Source organism: Dasypus novemcinctus (genome assembly GCF_030445035.2).
Source record: "Dasypus novemcinctus isolate mDasNov1 chromosome 23 unlocalized genomic scaffold, mDasNov1.1.hap2 SUPER_23_unloc_1, whole genome shotgun sequence".
NCBI lineage: Eukaryota > Metazoa > Chordata > Mammalia > Cingulata > Dasypodidae > Dasypus > Dasypus novemcinctus.
The window spans coordinates 336,519-360,211 of NW_026688137.1; the positions used below are offsets into that span (position 1 = coordinate 336,519).

A 23,693-nucleotide genomic window follows, 5' to 3' on the forward strand; every position below is an offset into this window, starting at 1 on the left:
GAAGTGATACTGGTCCAGCATGCAGCACAGTGGCTGGCACATTGTAAATGCTTAATACACATTTGGGGCTATTGATCTTGTTAATAAAGCTAGTATGATATTCTCAGCTTTTAGTGCCCCCGCCCAATATAAGCCCCCATCCAATTAGTGCCATAGGTAGCTTTCATACCTACCCTCCAGAAACAGGAGAATATAGGTAGACCGGAATTTCCTACGTAAGAGTGTGAGAAGAAATGCCTGGTGTTCTGGCACGGAGGTTAAGCCGTGGGGTTCCCAGCAGGGCCGCTGGCACCAGCCAGCCGGGGTCTGAAACCAGCTCTTCGGTTGACTAGCTGTGTGGACTTAGTGTGCTGTACTCCTCTAGCTGTAGAGGTCCTTTGTCACCAAAATGGAGATGAACTCCCACTTGAAAAGTTCAGCGGAAGGGTTAGGTGAGTTTCTAAGCGAGAGCGCGCCGGGCGTGCTGGTGTGGGTAGTGGGCTTACTGTTTATGCTGTGCGCCAAACGAGTCTGGCTTTCTGTGCTCCTGGCACATGCACTTCCTGGTCCTCCTGTGCTTGGGTGAGGCTGTGTCACCACTTGCGCCAGTGAGGTGTGAGCAGGGGTGTTGTGTGTCACTTCTGCGTTTGGCATTTAATTGCCCAGACAAGACTTTCCCTTTGTCACAGTGTGGGAAATTCAAGATGGCGGCTGCCATCCCCTGGGTCCCAGCGCTGCTGTGTGGAGCCGAGGCTCTTTGACTCCCCTTCTGGGGCATGTGATTTGGGGGAGATACAGACCTTGGCTGTTTCGAGCTTCTAAGATTTGAGATTATGTTACTGTGGTATGCCATAGCCTATCCTGACTTAACACTGTTTCTAGGATCAACTCCTCCGAGTATTTGAAGAACTCTTTTTGAGAGGTCTGTAGCAAGACTTGGAAATCCTTGCGCTTTGGTAGGATAATTGCTATAGTCCCTTTCTGCAGTCCACCTGCATGTCCTGCCCTCAGACGCCAGTGTCCACCTGTATTGTTAGGTCCTGACTTCAAGTTATGCATCCCAGGCTTCTGTCCATTTGCCTCTGTCGCTCTTATTCTCCTAAGTGAAAAGCAATAAATGGGACTAAAAACTTAACAGTAATAATATCGTTAGATTCTTGTTTTACAAATTAGAATTTCTGTTTTCTATTTACAGTTCCTTGAATGAAACAGGAATTGTAGACGGATTAGGCTCCTGTGGCAGATCTAGAGAGAGCTTGGAGTCAAAAGTGGAAGTTATAGGCAGACAGATTTCAGTTCCCATTTCTGAGGAACTCTAACCATTAGTGTATCTGGCGACAGATATGCTTGTCAGGGCTGCCCTCCCTCTCCTGGAGGCATCCAGAACAATCAGAACCGCCAGAAGCCATCAGTGCTCCATCTCTCCCCACCCCCACTCGGCCACCCCAACACCTCCTTCTCTCTGGGGGGGCGGGGGTGGCCAGGAGAACTGAGCTGTGTCCTGCTGTCTGCTCACGGCACCAGGAGCCCAGGGGCCTGGTCACCCTATCCCCTCCCTCCATCCCCATCACCCACGCCAAATCTGGCCCCTGGTAAATGCTTGGGAGATGTTTGCAGAAATGAAGCAAGCTTTCCAATCAGAGCAGTGGTTTTCAACTTTGCTGCACTGTAGAATCACCTGGGAGGCTTTTTAAAAAAGGCAAACTCCAAATCCGGTCCATACCCAGGCCAATTAAATCAGGAGCCCTGGGGCTGGGTCCCAGGTGCGGTGGAGTTAACGCTCCCCAGGTGATTAGAAAGCGCAGCCCAGACGAGAGCGCTTAGCTGGACACTGCGGGACACATGTCGCGGCGTTAATGTCAGATAATAGATTTAATATGCCACGATTCCTGATTAATGTCTAATTTTATGCCTGTATACTGCTTTACAGTCCTCAGAGTGCTGTGGGCTTCAAAAGATGTCATAAAGATTTTATAATCGCGGGGAGCAGGGACGCCAGCAAGTTCGCAGCACGTGCCTGTGCGGGGGGTGCGGGCCCGGGGAAAGCGCTGACCGCGGCAGCGGAGAGGAAGCCAGGGCGGCGGCGGCCAGCAGCGCCGGCTGCGGGCGGGGGTGGCCGGGACCCGCGGCGTCCCCCCAGGAGGGGAAGCCGCGCCGGCTCCGCCCGTGCAGGGGGCAGGCCTCCCCGGCTGCAGCGCGGTGGCCCCCGCTGGGACGAGGTCCCGGGGGCGGGGCCCAGGCTGCGGCTGCCACCGAGGCAGGCTCGCGCGCCCGAGCGAGGGGAAGCGCCCACCCGGGGAGACAGGGCGCGGGGGCGCGGGGCCCTGCCTCCCGAGGCTGCCCGCCCGCTCGCCGGCGTCCTCGCCCGCCCTCGGCCCTGCTGGCGGCCCCCGCGGCCTCAGGACCTTGGCACCTGCTCGCGCTCCTCCGGCGGAACGCCTCGTTCCTGGGCCCCCTGCCTCTGCACCCGGGCTGGGCGAGGAGAGCCTCCTCTGGGCCGCTCCCACGGCCAGGGGGTCCAGGTTCCCACCAGTTAGGACGCTTCTCCTCCGGACGCCTGTCCCTCCTCCCTCCACGACCCACTCCCCCAGCTCAGGAAAGGACCTCGCGCACCTTTGCCCGCTCCGGGCTGCAGCCCGGAGACCCGAGCGAGGTGGCGAGGGAGGGGGAAGGAGTGCAGGGCGGAGTGAGCGAGTGAATGAGTGAGAGAGTGGGTGAGCGAATGAATGAGTGGGCGGTGAGCGAGTGGCAGCGAGCGAGTAACTAGTGCAGGACGTGAATGAGTAGGTGGATCGATGAATGAATGAGGGTGGGTAGGCGAAGGAGGGGTAAACGAGCTAAGCGCCTGCAGGGCTGGAGCGAGAGCCAGGGGGGTGAGTGCCTGAGTGGGTGGGTGGGTGGGTGGGTGCACGAGTGAATGCGTGGGTGAGAGCATGTGTGGGTGGGTGCATGAGTGAATGCGTGGGTGAGAGCATGAGTGGGTGCGTGGGAGCATGAGTGGGTGGGTGTATGAGTGAATGAGTGGGTGAGAGCATAAGTGGGTGGGTGGGAGCATGAGTGGGTGGGTGCATGCGTGAATGAGTGGGTGAGAGCATGAGTGGGTGGGTGCATGAGTAAATGCGTGGGCGAGAGCATGAGTGGGCGGGTGGGTGAGCATGAGTGGGCGGGTGGGTGCATGAGTGGGCGGGTGGGTGCATGCGTGAACGCGTGGCTGAGAGTATGAGTGGGCGGGTGGGTGCATGAGTGGGTGGGTGCATGCGTGAACGCGTGGCTGAGAGTATGAGTGGGCGGGTGGGTGCATGCGTGGGTGGGTGCATGCGTGAATGCGTGGGTGGGAGCACGCGTGAATGGCCGCGGGTGGACGGGTGACGGGTGACGAGTAAGGAAACGCAGGCCGAGCGCTGCCGGCGCCCGAGGAAGCAGCGGGCGGGGGCGGCTGAACCCCGGAACGGGCGGGGGGCGCGGGCGCGCGGCCGAGGGGCCCGCGGGCGCGAGCGCGGGGCAGCGCCCCGCCCCTGGCCCCGCCCCGGGCGGCCGCGTGGCCGGGGGGCGGGGGTCCCGGGCGGGCGCGGGAGGAAGTCACGTGGGCGCGCGGGCTCACATGACTGGCCGCGATGGACCCGCTGCCTCCCGCGGCGGCCGAGGCGGAGGCGGGCGCGGAGGCGGACCCCGCGGCGGCAGGTACGGCGGCGGCCCCCTCCCGCGCCCTGGCGCCCCGGCCCGCGCGGGCCCCTCCCCGCCGCGCCCCTGCGGGCGGCCCCCGCGGCCTGGGCTCCCGCGCCCCGGCGCCCCGGGCCTCCGCGGCGCGGCCCGGCTTCTGCTCGGTGAAGCCACGCGGCTCGGGCCCTCCCGGCGCCCCGCGGGCCACGGAGCCGGGGCGGCGCGCGGGGGCTCGGCCGAGGGCGTCGCGGAGGAGGTGGCGCTGCGCCCGGGAGCCCGCGGACTGCCTGGTTGGTGGAAGGACCCGCGGGCACCTGCCCGCAGGCACGCCCCTTCTTCCCTGCAGGCTTCCCCGCCCCGCCAAGACCCCGCTGCGGGCGCTCGGGGTCCCGGGTGGGCGGCGGTGGGCGCCCTGGACGGACCCGCCCGCCCGGCGTGGGGGCTGGGGCTGGGTGGAGGCCGGGCCTGAGCGGCGGCCGGGACTCGTGCGGGGCCACTCTCGGCTGCCCTGCGGGTGAAGGAGAGGCCCGGCCCTGCCAGGGCCCGCACGGCGGCCTCGCGCGGACAGGTGGCTTTCTTAGGACAGCGGTGCAGGCGCCCACCTGCGGCCCCTGACCGCTCATCACTGCGCACTTCAGAGTGCTGCCTGCGGCCCCCCAGACCCCGATGCGGGCGCAGGCTTTGGTGTGTCATTCCATTAAAAACCGTCCTGGGAGGGGGAGATCCTTTTAACATCGAGGAAAGTAGGCGCGCTCGCTCCAGCTGTAACAACGAGCGGGAAGGAAGACTCCGGCGCCTGACCTGGAGGAGGGCGAGCTCAAGTGAGGGGTCCAGCTTCCTGGGCTGCTCCAGCACGTGCCATGCAGGGGTGGGTGGAAGCAGGGGTGGGTGGAAGCGGTGGGCATTTGTTAGCCCTCAGCTCTGAGGCCGTGACAGTGTCCAGTCCAGGTATTGCCAAGGCCGTGCTCTCCTCCCGCCCGGGCTCCTCTGTCACACAGCAGGGCACGGCAGCGTCTGCGCAGCTCTTCTTTCTCTTCTCTTTTTCCTCCCCCTCCCCCCAGTTTTTCCTTGATTGTGACTTCTCTGTCTGGATTTCCTTCTCTTACAAAGGGCTGCAGTAAGGATAGAGACCGTCCTGATCTGGCGGGGCCGCGCCCTAACCAAAGTCCTGTTTATAGTGGCCACAGCCACTAAGTTAAGAACCCGTTTTTCCCGGGTACATAACAGCTCCAGACCATTGCAGCGAGTTTCGATCAGGGATCTCGAAAGCAGCGTGAGGGGTCACGGGGGCTCCCCTAAGTGTGGGGGAGTGGGCCGGGGCATGCGGGGGCGGGGAGAAGGTCAGGCGGTGTTCCTGGAGGGGACCCTGGCTGGGCGAGATGGGGTCGGGGCGAAAGCCTTTGAGGTGGGGGACCTGGAAGACAAGGTGTGATCTTGCTACCAGCGGCCGACGCTGGCTTCCTGGAGGAGGCGTTGCGGCTCCCAGGGGTCAGCCGTGGGTTTCCTCCTTCCTGGTGTCCCGACCCGCCTCCCAGGCCACGCGGCCAGAGCCACTCCCGGCAGCGCCGCGGTGGCCACGAGGGGGTCTTTGTGGCTGTTCGTGGTTGGCAGAAGATGCAGTTGCGCCCAGTGCTGTTTCACGTTGGCTTTGTTTATGTTCGAGTGCTTTGAAACAGGCCGGGAATGAGCTTCTTGAACAGCTCCTTCCTTAACAACTCCCAGTTCTGCAGACATGGGACGTTTTCTTTAAATGTACATTTCGGTCACCGTCCCCTTTCCAAGGTGACGACCGTGGTCTAGTCCATACCCCGTCACCTGACGTTCACGGTCCCTGCGGTGAGAGCCTGGGCTCCGGGGCGGAACTGCTGGCTCCCAGGGTTTGTGCATTTTCTGCTTTTACCAGATACTGCCTCGCTGTCCCCACAGCGGTGCCGGCAGACGACCCTTCCCCGTAGCCCAGTGCCACGCAGGCCATGTCAGCTCCTGCAGACTCAGGGCAAAGAACAAAGTAGTTCATTTTTGTTTTAATTTGCGTTTCCTTGATTATGAGTGAGTGTTACAGCTTCTCTAAAGAGACCCTCTTGTGAGGTTTTTTGTTTTTTTTTTATTATAAAGGGTATTTATTTGGGGTAGGCGCCTACAGTTACCAGACCATAAAGCATAAGTTACTTCCCTCACCTAAGTCTATTGTCACGTGTGGGAACAAGATGGCTGCTGACGCCTGCGAGGGTTCAGGCTTCCTGGGTTCCTCCTTTCCAGGGTCTTGCTTTTCTCTGTGTTCAAGCTTCCTTCCTTTCTGGGGCTGGCTTCTCGTTCCTCTGTGAGTTGACTGCCCGGGGCTCCCGCTTAAGTCTTCAGCATCAAACTCCACCATCAAGACTCCAATATCAGAAACCCTTGAGATTTTTCTTTGTTTCTTAGTAATTTTGGAACTTCTTTTTGTCTTTTGGATACTAACTTGTTGTGCATTTTTATATTGGAATTAGAACTCAAAGCATCTGGAATGTTTATTCCCTGACTACTCAGGTTAAGAGTTTATTTCAGTGCCTGTTCTGAGGTTATAAAGCTCGATGTTTGTGGCCAAATAAGAATGGCACAGAGTGAGCAGGGTACTTGCTCGGTTGTCTTCTCTGAAGAGCACGAAGATTGAGTTTTGGGGGCTGCATAAGGCACAGGTGAAAATGGAAACAAGTTCCACTGCGTGCAGCACCCCTGCCTGGTCGCGCCTTTGGCCTTGAGCTTGGCCTTCAGGTAAGGGAGGCTCCAGCTTCCCTGCCGGGTGCGGTGGGTGGGAGGGCTTCCAGGCATTCCGCACCTTCTTTTCCCGGTGTCCCTTCCTCGCGGTGGGTCCCGTGGCCTGGGGGCTTGCACCCCCTCCCCAGCGGGAGCCGCAGCCATTCCTCCGCTCCAGCCCTGGGCCGAGTCCCGGCGTTAGAGGCAGGGCTGACCCTGGTCCTCCGCCTGCCTGCCTGCTGCGCTCACCCACCCTCGTCCTGCCCGCGTGCGCCTGTGTTTCCTTTCTTCGGGTGTAAGCGTTTGTCAGGGTTCGCTGAGCTGTCACTTAAGATTTACCCGTTTTGTTGTAATTGCTCACACCTCAAAGTACCGTTAGCCTTAGGGGAAAAAACCTTCCCGTTGGTCCCTCTTTGCATCGCAGACATTTGGATTGTCAGCTCCTGATGGGCAGGAACTGTGTTATTTTCCCTTATTACGTCTCAGTACCCAGAATAATATCTGCTCTGGGGGAGGGGCTCACACCATTGAATGGAATTACCTGTTTTTTTTTAAAGATTTATTTTATTTATTTCTCTCCCCTTACCTGCCGTTGTCTGCTCTGTGTCCTTTTGCTGTGTGTTCTGCGTCTGCTTGCATTATCAGGCGGCCCTGGGAAACTGTCTCTTTTTGTTGCGTCATCTTGCTGCATCAGCTCTCCTTGTGTGCGGCGGCACTCCAGGGCCAGCTGTGTTTTTTTCACGTGGGGTGGGTCTCCTTGCAGGGCACACACCTTGCACATGGGGCACCCCCACACAGGGGTGAGTGGCACGGCACTGCTTGTGCGTGGCAGCACTGCTTGTGGGCCAGCTCATCACATGTGTCAGGAGGCCCTGGGGATCAAATCTTGGACCCTCCATATGGTAGACAGACGCTCTACAAGTTGAACCACGTCTGCTTCCCACCTTTTTCTTCTTAGGATAGTGCCGTTTATTTTAGCTATGTGTTCACCTGGCTAACCTGGGCCTTTAAACTGTTTGCCTCCATCTTGCCCCTGGGCCCCAGGCACACTATTTGCAAGGTAAAATGTCCATTTGAAGAAAAGAGGAACTAACTGAATCACTATTATGTAGAACAGATTTTGCCAGAATTTGTGGTTAGTGAGAAAGCGATGTGTTCTGGTAGGGGAATTCGGTTTTGGTGTAATTTTTTCCTTCCCAAGAAAAGTGTAGTGCAAAAAGATATTTTGGCTGTTGTGTCTGCTGGGGTGGTGGGGTGAGCCTGGAGGGGTTTAGCTCAGCCCTGCGTCACGTGGCCTGCTGCGTGGCTGTGTTCCTGCTGTTCCTGCTGTTCCCTGCTGTATGGTCGGGTTACCTGCTGTGTGGTCAGGAGCCTCTGAGCAGGGAGGAGGCCTGGGCTCTCCAGGCCTGTGGGGAGCACGGGAGGGAAGGAATTTGATTATATAGAAGCATTAAAGAATCATAACCAGACTTGGGATAGGAGTACTTTGTGAAAGTGTTTTGGGAAATTATCAGTATTCCGGTATCTTAGAGGCCCACAAGTAAAAGAAAAAGGACGACTAAAGGGACAGCAGCAATTCAAGGCAACACGCGACCCTGCGTGGGGAGGGGAAAAGGCTCAAAAGGACGCTGTGGAGACATGGGAAGAGTTTGATTGAGACAGTAAGCTCTGGGTCAGTGTTGACGGCTGTGCCGGGGTGATTACCGGGTGGGTGTCCTTGTTCCTGGGAGGTGTACAGGCAGTGTCGGGTGTTCCCGGGAGGTGTATGGGGCAGCGTAGGGTGTTCCTGGGAGGTGTACAGGGCAGTGTCGGGTCTTCCCAGGAGGTGTACAGGCAGTGTCAGGTGTTCATAGGTGTATGGGCCAGCGTAGGGTGTTCCTGGGAGGTGCACAGGGCAGTGTCGGGTCTTCCCAGGAGGTGTACAGGCAGTGTCGGGTGTTCATAGGTGTATGGGCCAGCGTAGGGTGTTCCTGGGAGGTGCACAGGGCAGTGTCGGGTCTTCCCAGGAGGTGTACAGGCAGTGTCGGGTGTTCATAGGTGTATGGGCCAGCGTAGGGTGTTCCTGGGAGGTGTACAGGGCAGTGTCGGGTCTTCCCAGGAGGTGTACAGGCAGTGTCGGGTGTTCATAGGTGTATGGGGCGGTGTCCAGTGTTCGTAGGTGTATGGGCAGTGTTGGGTGTTGTGGGAGGTGTGTGGCTCAGTGGTGAGGGTTCCTAGGAAGTGTACAGGCAGTGTCGGGTGTTCAAGGAGCATGGTTACACCCTTTAGTGTTCAGAAGATGGTTGACTAAGGAGATGACAGATGGATAGACAGATGGATGGACAGATAATGAATAAAGAGGTGGAGGGATGTGGAAAATGGAGCAAAAAGTTGGGACTGGTGTATCTGGATGTCTGGGGGGAGAGGGATGTGTTGGATTCTCCTTATGGGATTTGTATTATTTTTGTGGCCATTCTGTAAGTTTGAATGTATTTTGGAATAAAAAGTTTAGAAAAATACATCTCTGAGGACCTCTTTTGGGTGAAATGTATGATGTTGCTGAGGGCCGCTTACACGGGTGGTGAGAGCATAAACGAGAACCAAGGAAAGTTCCCGAAGGTGAGGCTGGCGGTCGCCTTGGTGGGGAAGGGGCTCGCATACCACGAAAGGGGGTTCTGGGCCGTGGATGGTCTTAACTCTTGGCCCGGGTGGTGGTGACACGTGTTTGGCGTATAACTTTGTTAAATTGTGCATGGGAACGTCGTGCCCTTTTCTGTACGCGTTTCGTTTGTTTTGCAGTGAAGAATGAGGGGGAACCCGAGAGCCGAGACCTCGGGTGGACTTGCAGTGCGGCACGCAGCTGGGCTGCGGTGCTGAGGGCAGAGGGTCTGGTTGGAGAATAAACTTTGGGGCGCTGCTCACGCTCTTTAGTGCGTACTGGGTTTACTTACAGGAAGGTGTGTCTAGAGAAGCGTCGGGGCTTCCCGTGGCCGCCCCCTGCTCTGGAGAGCCGCCAGCCCCCCAGCACCTGGGCCGGGGCTCTGTCCAGCTGCCCCGGGGACCCCTGGGAAGCGGGTCGTGAGGAGAGGGGCCCGGGCGCCTGCCGGCGACAGACCTCCCCGGGCAGAGGCGCACTGCTGCGCGGGAGGCCGTGCCGTCGCGGCGTCCTCCTTCGTTACCGTGGGCCGCGGTGTCCCCTCCGAACCCAGGAGCGGTCCGGTCGGGACTGGGGCGGCCCCGTCCCCAAAAGCGCGCCGACGGGAGGCCGAGAGCGGCCGAGCAGCCCCTCAGAGCCCCGGGGAGGCCCCTGCGCCGCTCTTCTCCTCAGGCGGCCGCGGGGCCGGCGCCGTCCTCCTGGGGGGGCTGCTGGAGCTCGGAGGCCTTCGGGATGCTTCTGCAAAGGTGGAAGGTCGGTGGCGTGTGAGCGCGTGCGCAGGAAGCCCCCGTCCTCCGCGCCCTGAGGCGAGAGCGCGCTGCGGGTGGCGCTGCAGGGTGGCTCGTCGATGGTGGGCTCTGCCAGGCCCTTGCCTGGAAGATGCCTTAATCCTCACAGTAATCCCACAGCGGGCGCATTTCTGTGTTCTCCCCTTACTCAAGGAGACGGAGGCACACGGGGGTCCCAGAACGTGCCGTAGGGCTGGAGGGCGCAGGAGGGGCCTCGGGCCCGGGGGGGAGGGCCTGCTGCAGCCCACCGGCCGCGGGCACCCGGCCTCGCCCCGCCAGGTGAGATGACATGACATGGAAGGGGCGCGCTTAGCCTGTTCTTAGGCTCACGGCGCTGTGCAGCCCACCCACCGGCTAGTTCCCAGACGCCCGCTTCGCCCCACCCCGAGACCCTCTACCCGTGAGGCGGCTGTGCCGCCTCCCTGCCCTCGCCAGCGCCTGGCAGCCAGCCTTCTCGGTTGCGCCTCGGGATTTGCCTGTTCTGGGCGTCACGTGTGGACGGGATCCCACGTCCCTGCCCGCTGTGTCTCTACCTCCTCGGGGCTTTCCAGGTTCATCCACTGCAGCCCGCATTTTACGACCCCCTTTTGGGATTTGCTTATGACCATTTCAGCCAAACATGCCTAGACCTGGCGCTCTGCCTCTCTAGTGGTCTTTCTCGTCGTGAGAGGCTTACGTTTGCCTGTTCCCGTGAACGCTGTGGAGCATCGTCGTGAGAGGCCTTCGTTCTCGCTTCGAGAGGGAATGCATTTCAAGGTCATCCACCAGGACGTGAGGAGCCGGCTGCACGCCGGGGGAGTTTTGTGGGGAGTGGTTGCTTGTGTGGTTGGCGTTGGGGTTTAAGCTGTCAGGCACGTCCTCCGACAGTACTCAGTCCAGCCTGGGGAACGGGCGGGGGCAGCGTGGGTTTCAGGTGAGCTGATGGAAAGTCTCCTTGGGTTTCCAGCTCTCCAGAAAACACGTTGCTGCAAAATTTCTGGGAAGCAGAGGCCGAGTTCCTCAGCTCATTAAGGTGTTCAGACAGTGTATCTTGGTTGCGTGATCTTGGAGTATCTGGGTATACAGATACCAGATGAAACTGTCTTTTTGCATGGAAAAGGAGGTCTCCAAATTCAGTGCATATTTAGTTGGGGGGGGGGCGGCGGGAGCTGACTAAATCTTTTTCTCGCTGTGTCATTTTCACAGTTCCTAATCCCTTCCCGCCAGCTTCCTAGGTGTTGCTTTTTCTGGCTGATTAATTGCCTCCTTTTTGTCTGTCCTTCGGGCAGCTGGAAGGCAGGGACCTTCTTAATCACTGTGATACTATAGAGAAAAAAGCGTTGGTTTAAATGGGTTGGCTTGCATCCCGCTTGGCTTACAATGTCGGCTGAATTCTTGAAATTTCACTTAGAGGTACCTGATTGGGTCGCTAGTGCAGGGTCTCTGTTTAGCCTTTATCATGGTTGAGGTAGACTTAGCCCTGTCAGGATTTTGGAATATTTTAACTTTAATGTCACGGGATGCTAGAAAACCCGAGGAGCTGAGTTAAAAACAAACCAGGGAAGTGGATGTGGCTCAAGCAATTGGGCTCCTGTCTACCATATAGGAGTTCAGGGTTCGATTCCCGGGGTCTCCTAGTGAAGGCAAGGTGGCCTGCGCAGGAGTGTGGCCTGCGTGGAGAGCTGGTGCAGCAAGATGATGCAACAAGAAGAGACACAGAGGAGAGACAGTAAGAGATGTAGCGGACCAGGGAGCTGAGGTGGTGCAAGAGACTGAGCGCCTCTCTCCCGCTCTGGAAGGTCGCAGGATCGCTTCCTGGTGCTGCCTCATGAGAATGCAAGCAGACACAGAAGAACACACAGCGAATGGACACAGAGAGCAGACAGCGAGCGCAAAACAACGAAGGGGGAGGGGAAGAAAGAAAGAAACCTTTACAAATAAAACCGATAACACAGAAGCCCAGAACGTTGAATTTAGAGAGGATTATTTTTGGAACTTTGAACTCTTTTGTAAATTATTCCAAGATTCCTCAAATTTGCTGAAATAGTATTCCCTTTAAACTGTGGAATAAGTCAGGGGGCCTCCCCAAATATCAGCATTTCAAAAAATGAGAGATGTGAGAAGACTTTTGGGCAAAAGACTGGGTCAGACGGAGCCGTTCAGAAGCGGCGGCGCTCGGATGCGTGGGGAGGTAGCGCCGACGGCCCTTTGCGGGTCCTCCTGCGACTTGACGCAGAAGGACGCCACCTGACGGGGCCGTTTCCTGCGCCGGCTTCTGCCCTGTGATGTCCGAAACCAGTGGTTTCTCTGCCCCCTCTGTGGGCGCGCAAGTCCCTTGGCAAGGAGTGGGCTCCACGCGGTTCGAGAATGCGCGCGCAGTCCCCGCGTGCTTGCGGAGGTCTCCAGGGCCGTCCGAGATCTCTGGCCGTCGGTGGACTCCACGAGTTGCTGGGCTCCCGGTGGGCGCGCTAGGCCGTCAGTGTCGCAGCGGCAGCGCCCGGCACTGGGTGCCCTGGAGCAGGCCGCTCGCACCCGGTCAGGGAGCCTCGTGCCTGGCACTCAGGCCCCTTAAAACAGCGTGCCCGTGCACCACGCTAGACGCCTTCACGGCGAGCCTTTTGTTTTTATTTTTTTTGCTGTTTTTAAGTTTATTTCTGAGTTGCAAAGATTATTTCTTCCCCTTCTCCATGTTTTTAGAATTTCCTGTATCCCCCATTCAGTCTCGGCTGCCACAACCAGGCAGAAAACGCGAGGACCTCCTTTTCCTTGCGTCTGCGGCAGCTGGCGTTAACTACCGCAGGTCGTCGGAGCTGCGTGACAGCGAGCCTCGTTTCCTTCCTCACCACCAAGCGGGAAAGGAGATGGCGTTGTCCTTGTTCTGGAGACGAGAAGACCGAGCGCAGGGAAGTGGGTCATTTGTGGTCTCCCGACTGACGTGGCAGGTCCGAGACGGCCGCCCTCGAGAAGCCCGCTTGCAGCGCCGGCCCCTGGCTGGCGTCTGGGCCTTTGGATTTCTGGAGGGAAATCTGACCCCCAGCTCTTTCTGCGGACGACGTGGTTGATCCCAACGCCTGCTTTCCTTCCGGGAGGCGGGAAGCTTGGTGCCTGCCGGGCTGAGGGCGCCTTCCCGACAGCGAGAGCCCTGGTCGACGACAGCACACGCGCGCTTTCCAGCTCGTCGCCGGGGGACTCGGCGCGCCCCTGCAGCTCCTCGCAGGCTTGCGTGGTTTCCTGCAGCCTTGGCCCGTGAGCCCCCCCCTCGCCTGCTTGCCTGCTGCGGGGCTTCAGCTCTGAGGAACCGTGGCCGCGTGCCCACACGCTGGGTCCGGCGAGGCCCCCTTGGGGGTCCCGGGTCCTGGCAGTGGCCGTAGGAAACTGCAGCATTAAAATGCCTAGGGGCGTTTTTTAATGCCGCTGGGATACCTCTCCGTGGCCCCGACTTGGCGTTCCTGGTGGCCCCTGCGGCCCTGTTCGTGTGCTCTCTGGCCATGTGTAGATCTTCTCCAGGGAAACGTCCATCACGTCCTCGGCCCGTTTGTTAACTGAGTTGTAAGAGTTCTGTGTGTATTCTAGGTTCAAGTTTCTTATCAGATATACGGTGGGCAAATATTTTCTCTCCTTCTGTGGGTGGTCTTTTTACTTTCTTTTTTGTTCTCTGGGTGTCATACCTAAGAAGACGTTGCCTAGCCCAAGGTCATGGTGATATATGCACCTGTATTTTCTTTCAAGAGCTTTGTGGTCTACGGGCAATTGTGGTTAATTTTTGTGTCTGGCGTGAGGATGGCGCCTGCTCCATCCTTTGGCATGTGGGCATTCAGTTGTCCTGTCCCAAAACTCTCCGGGTGCACCTGCCACATCCACCCCGTGCCAGGCTCTCCTGGGGAATCGGCTCCCCAGGGGTGGGAGAGGCGCCCATGAACGAGACAGGGCGAGGGGCCAGGGGAGGGCGAAGGGGGGTCTGCAGACGCTGGGGGCTTGGGGAGCACTGCCCTCTTGAGCAGTGTTGGAACTGAGCCTTGGCGCCTTGAGAGGATTCTGCTGAGAAACTCTTGTCTAAGAAACTCAGAGGGCTGGGAACGCCGTAAGAAATTATTTATACTTGGCTTCGAGGTAGAAGCACTTAAATCACTGCAGGAAGATGACGGAGGCGCTTCTGTAGCCTCTGTTGCCAGGTTTTCCTCCATTCTTGGGCAGGTGTGGCTGTGGCTGACTGGGGGGGCGGCCGAGCCTTGGGGTGGTGCAGCCTCCTGGTGGAGGGGCCTGTGCCCACCATGGCGCTCCACGCCGGTGCCCGCTGCAGCCCCCCGGCCGCCAGGTGCTTTGGCTTCCTGCTGCGGCTCACAGCGTGGTTCCTGCTGGGGCCAGTGGTCGCCCTGCTCGTTCCAGTCCTTCGGCGAGGGGTCTCTGGACCCCTGCCACGGGCTGGGCGCCAGCGCGCTGTTCCCCATTGTTGGGTGAAGCGTCCCCAGATCCCTGCTCTCCGGGAGCTGGTTGTAGCAGCAGATGGGCAAGGCTCAGTAGGCATAATAAGTGGTTCTCTTTTCTAGTTGGGAGGCCTTCGAATGGGGGAAAGTGAGGGTCCACGTTGCAGCTGTCACTGAGGGCAGGAAAACGGGTGCAGAGTGACTTGTGAGCCGGGTTTGAGGGGGACGAAGGAGCGGGTCTCGCCGATACCTGGGGTGAGCGCGCCCCAGCAGAGGAAGCGGCTGGCGCAGGGGCGTGGAGGCTGGAGGTGGGCGTGGTTTATAAGGACCCGTAAGGAGGTCAGTGTGACCGAAGGGCAACGAGCACGGGGGGCCGCGGGAGCTGTGAGCGCTGGCCAAAAGATGTGCAGGCTGCTCTGTGGAGCTGGTAGATTTGGGGGACCCTCCCATAAGCTGCTGTTTGTCAGGGTTGTGGTAGACATAGGGGGCCTTTCATAAGCTGCTTTTTGTGGGGGCGGTGGTAGATTTGGGGGGACCTCACCGAGCTGTGATTTGTGGGGCTGGTGACGGATTTGGGGGAGCTTGGGTTAAGACTTCTTCTCCCTCGTGCTTGCTGTCCTGGACCTCAGTTCCAGAGCTGGAATCCTTGTCTTTCCTTTTCTCTCCCCTTCTCCCCTCCCCTGCCCGCTGTCTGCTCTCTGTGTCCATTTGCTGTGTGTTCTTCTGCGTCCACCTGCATTCTTGTCAGCAGCACCTGGAATCTGTGTCTCTTTTTGTTGCATCACCTTGCTACGTCAGCTCTCCGTGTGTGCAGTGCCACTCCTGGGCAAGTTGCACTTTTTTTGCCCTGGGTGGCTCTCCTTACGGGGTGCACTCCTTGCGTGTGGGGCTCCCCTATGCGGGGGACACCCCTGCGTGGCAGGGCACTCCTTGCGTGCATCAGCACTGCACATGGGCCAGCTCACCACATGGGTCAGGAGGCCCGGGGTTTGAACCCTGGACCTCCCGTGTGGTAGGCAGATGCTCTATTCATTGAGCCAAATCTGCTTCCCAGTTTTTCCGTTTTTTAAAGCCACTAGGATACATCATGGGATGTCCTGGGTACCTCTGCTATGACTTGCTGTAGAGTTTCTGAACAAAGTTTGATTTAATATTTCTGTTAGTGATGTCTTGTGGTTCATATGGATTCATAAAAGCCACCCAAGAAGTGTCTATTAGCAGGAAAAAATGTGGACTTTATGAATTGATTTTAAGAGTAGAGGAAGGAAGCAGAAGTGGCTCAAGCAGTTGGGCTCCTGTCTACCGTGTAGGAGGTCCAGGGTTCGATGCCCAGGGCCTCCTGGTGAGGGCAAGCAGCTGGCCTGTGTGGCGAGCTGGCCCACGCAGAGTGCTGGCCTGCACAGAATACTGCCTTGTGCAGGAGTGCTGGCCCATGCGGAGAGCTGGTGCAGCAAGATGATGCAACAGAAAGAGACACAGAGGAGAGATAATGAGAGACACAGCAGATCAGGGAGCTGAGGTTTTGCAAGAGAATGATCGCCCCTCTCCTACTCTGAAGGTCCCAGGATTGTTCCCAGAGCCACCTAATGAGAATACAAGCAGACACAAGAACACACAGCGAAAGGACACAGAGAGCAGACAGTGGGGGGAGAGGGGAGAATTAATAAATCTTAAAAAAAAAAAAAGAATAGAGGAAAAAATGCAACAAACACTTTTGTTTGTGGAGATATTCTTCATGTTATCTGTAATAGCTGAAAACAGTTAACAGAATGGCTAAATGATATTAGCTCCATGTAAAATAGAAATCAAAAAGAATAAAATACCGAGGAATAAGTGTAACCAAGGAGGCTCAAGTCTTTTACACCAAAAACTATAAACTGTTGCTGAAAGAAGTTAAAGAAGACCTAAATAAAGGGAAAGAAACACAGCCCGTGTGCATGGTTGACAAGACTTGATACTGGTGAGCTGTTAATGCTTTCTGAAGTGATCTACAGATTCAGTGTTATCCCTATCAAAATTTCATTGTCTTTTCTACACAAATGGAAAAAAGTGATCCTTAAATTCATATGGAAAAACGAGAAAAAAAGTGACAAAAAAAACCCCAAAAAGAATTAAAAAAAAAAAAAAAAGAACAAAACAAAAATTTATACGGAATCACAGGGGGCCTCAAATGGCCAAAACAGTCTTTAAAAAGAAGAACTTAGTTGGAGGGCTCGCACTTCCCAATTTTAAAGCTTAATAAAGCTTCATGATTGAAACAGTTTGGCACTGATAGGATTGCGTGTCCAGAAATGATCTGCCACCTGTAAGGCTGTCTGATCTTTGGCAAGTTTCCCTATTCAGTGGGGAGAATTTGGGACAAGCTGGCCTTCTGCAGACAAGGGAATACCGTTTAATCCTTAGCCACACCAGCTACAAAAACGAACTCAAAGTGGATCGAGGACCTACTGTAAGAGCTAAAACCATATGACTCTTAGAAGAAAACATAGGGGTAAATCTTGATGATCTTGGGTCTGGCAGTGGTTTTTTAGATAAGACTCCAAAAGCAAGCTTTCACCAAAAATCATACACCTTTTTGCATCAAAGGACGTCATCAAGAAATTGAGAGGATGAAGATAGTTCTAAGTCATGTACCTGACAAAGGTCTAGTATCCAGAATATATAAGGAACTCTCACAGCTCAGCCACGGAAAGACAAACACCCCAATTCAAATCAAAGCCACAATGATACCCCTTCACACCCCCTAGGAGGTATGATCCAAAAAAAAGGAAAATAACACCGTGTTGGTGGAGAAACTGGAAATAGAAAATGTTGCAGCTATTGTGGAAAACATTTTGGCGGTTCCTTAAGAACTTAAACATGGAATTACCACTCCTAGGTATATACTCAAAAAGATCTGAGAACAGGCACCCAAGCAGAACCTGTTACCCGAATGCTCACTGCAGCACATTCATGAGAGCCAAGCGGGGAAACGGCCTGAGTGGCCATAAACCGATGCGTGGGACAACAAAATGCCGGGTTTCTTGCCATGGAATATTATTCAGCCACGAAAAGGGATGGAGTCCTGATGCACTACGATGTGGATGAACCTTAGAAGACAGCGCCATGCCCAGTAAGCCAGACACAATGGGACAGCGTTACGTGATTCCAGCTAGTGGAATCTAACTGACCCAGGAGAGGCGAATCCTAGAGACGGATCGGGTCCGTGGTTGCCAGGGGCGGCAGATGGCGTGTGACCGCTTAACAGGTATGGGGTTTCCTGGTGGTGAGAACGTCCTGGAACCAGAGAGGGGTGACGGCTGTACAAATCAGTGCGAATGTTCTAACTGCCGCTGAATTGGACCCCTAAATGGTTAGAGTGGTGAGTTTTGTTATGTATATTTGTACCATGATAAAAAAAATTCATATGGCTGTATAGAGAAATGATTTTCTTTATTTCAAGCTATCATGTTTTATAAAATAAGGTTTTAAAAGAAACATAAACCTTAAATGAAATTATGGCAATGGGAAACTTCTAATTAAACTCCTGAGTTAGGTATAATAAAAAAGAATTCACTGATGACTAATACTTTTTAAAAACATGCTACCCATAGATGGAAATCTCTCTCTTTTCAAAAGGAGAGGTGCATTTCTCCATGATCCCTGCCCACAGAGCTGCTGAGTTCTCATTTCTGAGGCCACGGCCAAGATAAGGATGAGGAAGCTTCTGCTTCCATTTCCTGAGAACGATTTGTTAGATTCAGAATAACACAGTAGCTTAGAGAAGCTTTTAATCAAAGGTGGAAACCGTGTCACGAGCTTGCGAGGGAATCTTCTTGCTTGAAAAGGGGCCTCTCCTGATGCCGTATGTGGGGAGGGGGCGTCACCGTGGGGACATCCGCACTCATGAGGCTCTTTTCCCAGCTGATGCGTAAGTTACAGGGCGCAGCGTTGGGGATCCCCTGACTGCCCTCGTGTCTGGGGCCCGGGGTCTGGGGACGGTGCCGAATTCCTCACCACTGCCGCCAGGACAGTGGTTCTCAGACCGTGGCCCCTGGGCCAGCAGCAGCACCTGGAGGTGGCTGGGAAAGCCACTTCCCACTGACGGGTGGGGGTCTCCGGGGAGGGGCCCGGCACTGCCTCCAAGGCCCTCGTGGGGTCCCGAGACCCCTGCCCCGTCACTGTCCCCCGGTGCCCTCGCTGCCTGGACTCTGTCACCCCCGCGAGCTGGTGGATCGGGGGCCCCCCGTGCGGCCGAGCGCCGGCTCTGGGGTCGGTCAGGAGACCGCGCTTGTGTCCCACCCTCCCTAAGCGGGGTGCACTGGGCCTTCGCGCGCTCGTGTGGGCCGCGCGGCCTGAGGCCGGCCTCGCAGCATTAGCAGTCTCCACGCGCGCATGGCGAGACCCCTGGCACTTCCTGGCCTGGGCGGAGGTCCGCTGCGGTCAGCACGGAGTTGGGGGGCCCTGTGGGCGCCCGGCCTCCAGGCCGAAGCTGGCGCAGGGCCGGTAGGTCTCGGCAGGGCGCTCTGCCGACTGAGAACCTTGGCGCGGCAGAGGCTTTGCTTCCGTGAAGCGGGGGGTTGCCTGGGCAGACCCCGTCTGTTTCCCAAAGCCTTGGGCCCTGGTGCGTGGGAGCCGCGGCGCTCGCTGTCGGCAGGTGCGGCTGGCCCTCCGTGAGCATGACCTCCGGGGGCAGCTTGCTGGCCGACGTTCCCGGGGAAGTGTGCTGGGAAGGACCGTGGTGTTTTCTGTTGTGCTCGAGGTTCCATTATTTTCCGATTTGCAACGAATTCCCAAGTTTCGAGGTGGAGGGATCCTAAATAGTGGCCCGTTTCCGTCACGGGTTGCAGAGGGTGAAGCACTGGCCTGGGTCGTTCCGGGGTTAGCGGCTGCCTGGGGAACCAACCTAGCCTCCCCCACCCGCCCTGGGCCCTGGAACAGCTGCCCCGCCCCCCGGAAGCCAGGGGCATCTCTGCTGCCAGGGAGGTGAGGACCCAGAGAGGAGCGGGCGTGCGCGCCCACGCGTCATGCGGGTGCCCACGCGTCACGTGAGCGCCCGCCTGCCACGTGCAAGGCGCTGACTCGGGGCCATCCGGGAGTGGTGCGCTCTTTCTGGGGAGTGCGTTCTAAGTCAGTTGATGCGCAGAGTATTTTTGGGTTGCCGCATAAGCTACCGTCGCCTGTCCCTGAGGAGCACTTGCTGTTTCCCTTTGCTCGTCCTCATCGCCTCTGTCCCGTCTCACCCCACGCAGCCCTGCCGGCCTGAGCCTGGGGGGCCACTTCCTTGTCCAGGCCACATTTCAGGGCCGCACTTCAGCCCACAGGAAAGCTGTTTTGTGCCAGAAGACTCCGAGCAGGGAGGGGAGGGGGTCAGAGGGGCCCGGGAGGGGTCGCCGCGGACATCAGGGGGGATGGCCGGAGCCAGGCGGGGCGTCTGTACTTGCATCGCGGGGTCGTGAACGGCCAGCTCGGAGGGTCGCTTGTTGGCACAGGCAGCTGGCAGGTGACACATCTCCAGCCGTCAAAACCCATCCTTCCGCCGCGCCTCGCGGAGGCCGGCCGCCCTCTCGTCTAACCTGTTCTCCGTTCCAGGCTCTCCTGGAGCACGGCTGGCTGCCAGGCCCGCTTGGCCTGGCGCCCCAGGACGCCTCTGCTAAGCATCTTCGAGTCCCGTCAGCGACGAGGACGCTCTCGCCCACGGAAAACCAGAACCTTCCCCTGGCTCCCGTCCCTTCCCGAGCCTGCGATCCTTCCCGCGGCGGTGGGGTCTGTCCGGAAGGGTCTTTCCTTCTTTTTCCTTTCTCAGAGTTTGTTAAAAAATGTGGCTATCCTAGTTCAGTAAATCAGGGTTCGGAATCGTATGATTTTTTTGGGGGGGTTCATTTTTTTTTTTTAAATTGTGTGCTTTCTTATGATTGAAACTTCTGCAAAGGGATTTTTCTCAAGGTGCTTGAGACCACTCAAGAGTTAAGTAAGTGTCTTTGGTTTAAAATGTTTTCAAGTTCTGTCTTCTCAATTCCAGTGTGATCAAAGTTCGGCTTTTGCACCAGCATGTGACCCTTTGTAATCATTCCTGAGCTCACATTTGTCTTGAGTAATCTAATTTTAGTGATCAGGACAACCGTGAAAATTAGTACATGTTTATTAGAGAAAACTTTATCTTATTTTAAAATTTTAATAGAGATCTCTTGTTGCACCCCCCTCCCCCAATTTTCTTTTCCCCATTACCTTACATTTTTTTTCAATTGTGGTAAAGTATATGTAACATAAAAATCATTGTAACCATTTTCAGTGAACAAGTCTCTTACATTAAGCATATTGACAGTCTTGTGTAGCTTTCACCACTGTCTAACTCAGGCCGTTTTCACTGTCCCTCACTGAAAACTCATCTCGTTCAGTAAGGACTCTCTGTCCCCCTCCCCGCCCCCGGTAGCCACACTCGGCTTTCCGTCGCTGAATTGGCTTATTCTGCGTATTTCGTGTAAGAGAAGTCGTGCACTCTTGGTCCTTTTGTGTCTGGCTTCTTCAGGTCAACACGATGTCCTCAAGGTTTATCCCCGCTGTAGCGCGTACCAGCGCTTCATTCCTTTTTACAGCTGAATATGTTCCTTTGATGGATGGTCCACATTCCGTTTATCTGTTTATCTGCTGAAGGACACCGGGTGGCCTCCACCTTTTGGCTGCTGTCAGCACTGGTGTACGTGGTCTGTCCGAGCCCCTGCTGTCAGTTGGGTATATCCTTAGGAGGGGAATTGCTGAGCCAGACGGTAATTCTGTGTTTAAGTCTCTGAGGAACTGCTAAACTGTTTCCCCAGTAGCTGCATCATTTTACATTCCCACCAGCAGTGTACAGACTTCCTATAGCTCTGTCCTTGTTTTGTACAGATTTTTAAATAACAGCCATCCTAGTGAGTGGGAAATGGTATCTCTTAGTTTTAATTTACATATCATTAATGACTGTTGTAGAGCATCTTTTCGTATACTTATTGGCGATTTGAAATCTTCTTTGGAGGAATGTCTATTTAAACCCTTGGCCCGTTTTTTAATTGTTTAACAATTTTGTTTGCCTTTTTGCTATTAAGTTGTAGAAGTTCTTTATATATTCTGGATATTAAATCCTTATCAATACATGGGATGTCTTTAGTGTGTATAGGAACCCACCTGACCTCTATGTTTTTATCCTGCATCCTGCTGCTTTGCTGAATTTGTTCAGTCTAATAGCTTATTTGTGGATTCCTTGGACCTTTCTATGTGTAGGATTGTGTCATCTGTGAATAGGGATAATTTTACTTCTTTTTACTGCCTGATTGTTCTGCCTAGATCCAGTAACAAAACAAAACTAAAAGCTGCTTTTATAAAAAAAGATGAATAAAATCAACAAACCATTAGCTAAACTGACAAAGAAAAAGAGAGAGGAGACAAATAACTACAAATCATGATCCAAAGGGGACACATTACTACTGGTCTTACAGAAATAAAAAGTATTATAAGAGGGTACTGTGAGAACAGTTATACGCCAACATACCTAAATTAAATGGACATATTCTTAGTAACATACAAATCACCTAATCTGATGCAAGAGAAAATAGAAAATGTCAACAGATCCATAACATGTAAAGATACTGAATCAGTAATCAAAAACCTCCCAACAAATAAAAGTCCAGAACCAGATGGTTTCACTGCTGAATTCTACCAGACATTTAAAAAAATATTTAAAACCAGTCCTTCCCAAGCTTTCCCAAAAGACAGAAGAAGGAAGGGAAGTGGATGCAGCTCAACCAGTTGGGTGCCCACCTACCACGTGGGAGGTCCTGGGTTTGGGTCTTGGTGCCTCCTAAAAGAAGACGAGCAGACGCCGCCCCTGCTGCAGTGAGCTAGACGCTGCTCCCACTGCAATGAGCAGATGCCACAAGCCAGCAGATGCTGCAGCCCGTGGTGGATGTGACTCAGGCCATTGGTATTTGCCTCTTATGTAGGAGGTCCTGGGTTCGGTTCCTGATGCCTTCTGGAGAAGGAGAGCAAACAATGAGCAGATAGACAAGAAAACCATTGGATGGGGGAAGGGATTAAAAAAAGGAAACTCTTTGAAAAACAAAAACAAATGAAAAACAGAGGAAGGATTACTTCTTAACTCATTCTTTGAGGCCAGGATTACCCTTATACCAAAGCCAGATAAAGATAACCCAAGGAAAGAAAATGACAGACCAGTATCTCTTATGAATAAAGTTGCAAAAATCCTCAACAAACTACTGAAAAACTGACTCTGACAGTATCGTGTAAGGATTATGCACCATGACCAGGTGGGATTTATTCCAGGAATGCAAGGATGATTCAATATACAAAAACCAATCATTATAGTACCCACATTAGTAGAATAAAGAGAGAAAACCACATGGCATCCCAGTCAGCGTAGAAAAGGCATTTGACAAAACCCACATCCCTTCATAATAAAAAACACTCAAGAGAAGTAGGCCTAGAAGGGACGGTCTCAGCATGATACAAAGCATTTATGAGAAATCCACAGAAATACCGTACTCAGTGGTGAAAGACGATCAGGAACAAGACGAGGATGCTCCCGTCCCCTTTATTCAACCTACTGGGGAAGCGGATTTGACTCAACTGATAGAGCGTCCGCCTAACACCTGGGAGGTCCAGGGTTCAAACCCAGGGCCTCCTGACCAGTGTGATGAGCCGGCCCATGGGCAGTGCCGCCATGCTCATGGAGTGCTGTGGCACGCGGGGGTGTTCCCCACGTAGGGGAGCCCCACGCGCAAGGAGTGTACGCTGTAAGGAGAGCCCCCCTGTGCGTAAAACCTCAGCCCGCCCAGGAGTGGCGCCGCACACAGGGAGAGCTGACGCAGCAAGATGACGCAACAAAGAGAGACACAGATTCCCGGTGCCGCTGACAAGAATGCAAGCGGACACAGAAGAACACACAGCGAATGGACACAGAGAGCAGACAACGGGGGGGGGGGGGGGGGGGGGGAAGGGAAGAGAAATAAATAAAAAAATTAAATCTTTGGGAAAAAAACCCCGAAAACATTGTACTGGGGGTTGTAGCCAAGCTGTGGAGTAAGAAAAAGAAAAAGCAGCCCGATTGGAAAGGAGAGATCATATTTATATCTGTTTGCAGATGCCATGGTCCTCTATGCAGAACATCCCAAAGAATCCACAAGAAAGCTTCTAGCGTTCCTAACCAAATACAGCAAAGTTTCAGCATACACGATAAAAATGCAGAAGTCCATTGGGTTCCTCCCTACCGGGAATGGACAATCTGAAGTGAAATCAAGAAAACAATTCCGCTTAAAATAGCATCTAAAAGCATAACAGGTTTTCCATAATTTTTTTTTTTACATGTTTGGCTGCTAAGTCAAATCATATGTAGAGGAAGCAGTTGCAAACAAAGTACAGTAATACAGGACTTCACATTTACCTGTGTTGTTGCACTTACCAGTGTAATTTCTTTTCTCGTGTGGCTTCCAGTTCCTGCTCAGTGTCCCTTTGGTGCAGCCTGAA

General features: G+C 55.0%; 1 protein-coding gene across 3 annotated transcripts in view; it reads left to right on the forward strand.

The window, feature by feature from the left end:
• The first annotated feature begins 3,585 nt into the window (after positions 1 to 3,585).
• SNX8 (sorting nexin 8) overlaps positions 3,586 to 23,693 on the forward strand; it is a 40,749-nt gene continuing 20,641 nt past the window's right edge. For 2 of the 3 annotated variants that reach the window (XM_004449841.4, XM_012520556.3), the window contains exon 1: positions 3,586 to 3,660. In XM_004449841.4, the coding sequence (XP_004449898.1) occupies positions 3,594 to 3,660 (67 nt within the window). In that variant the 5' untranslated portion in view covers positions 3,586 to 3,593. Of the gene's footprint in view, positions 3,661 to 17,931; positions 18,109 to 23,693 lie in introns of those variants that run through there. The other variant, XM_058292480.2, reaches the window with a different exon arrangement.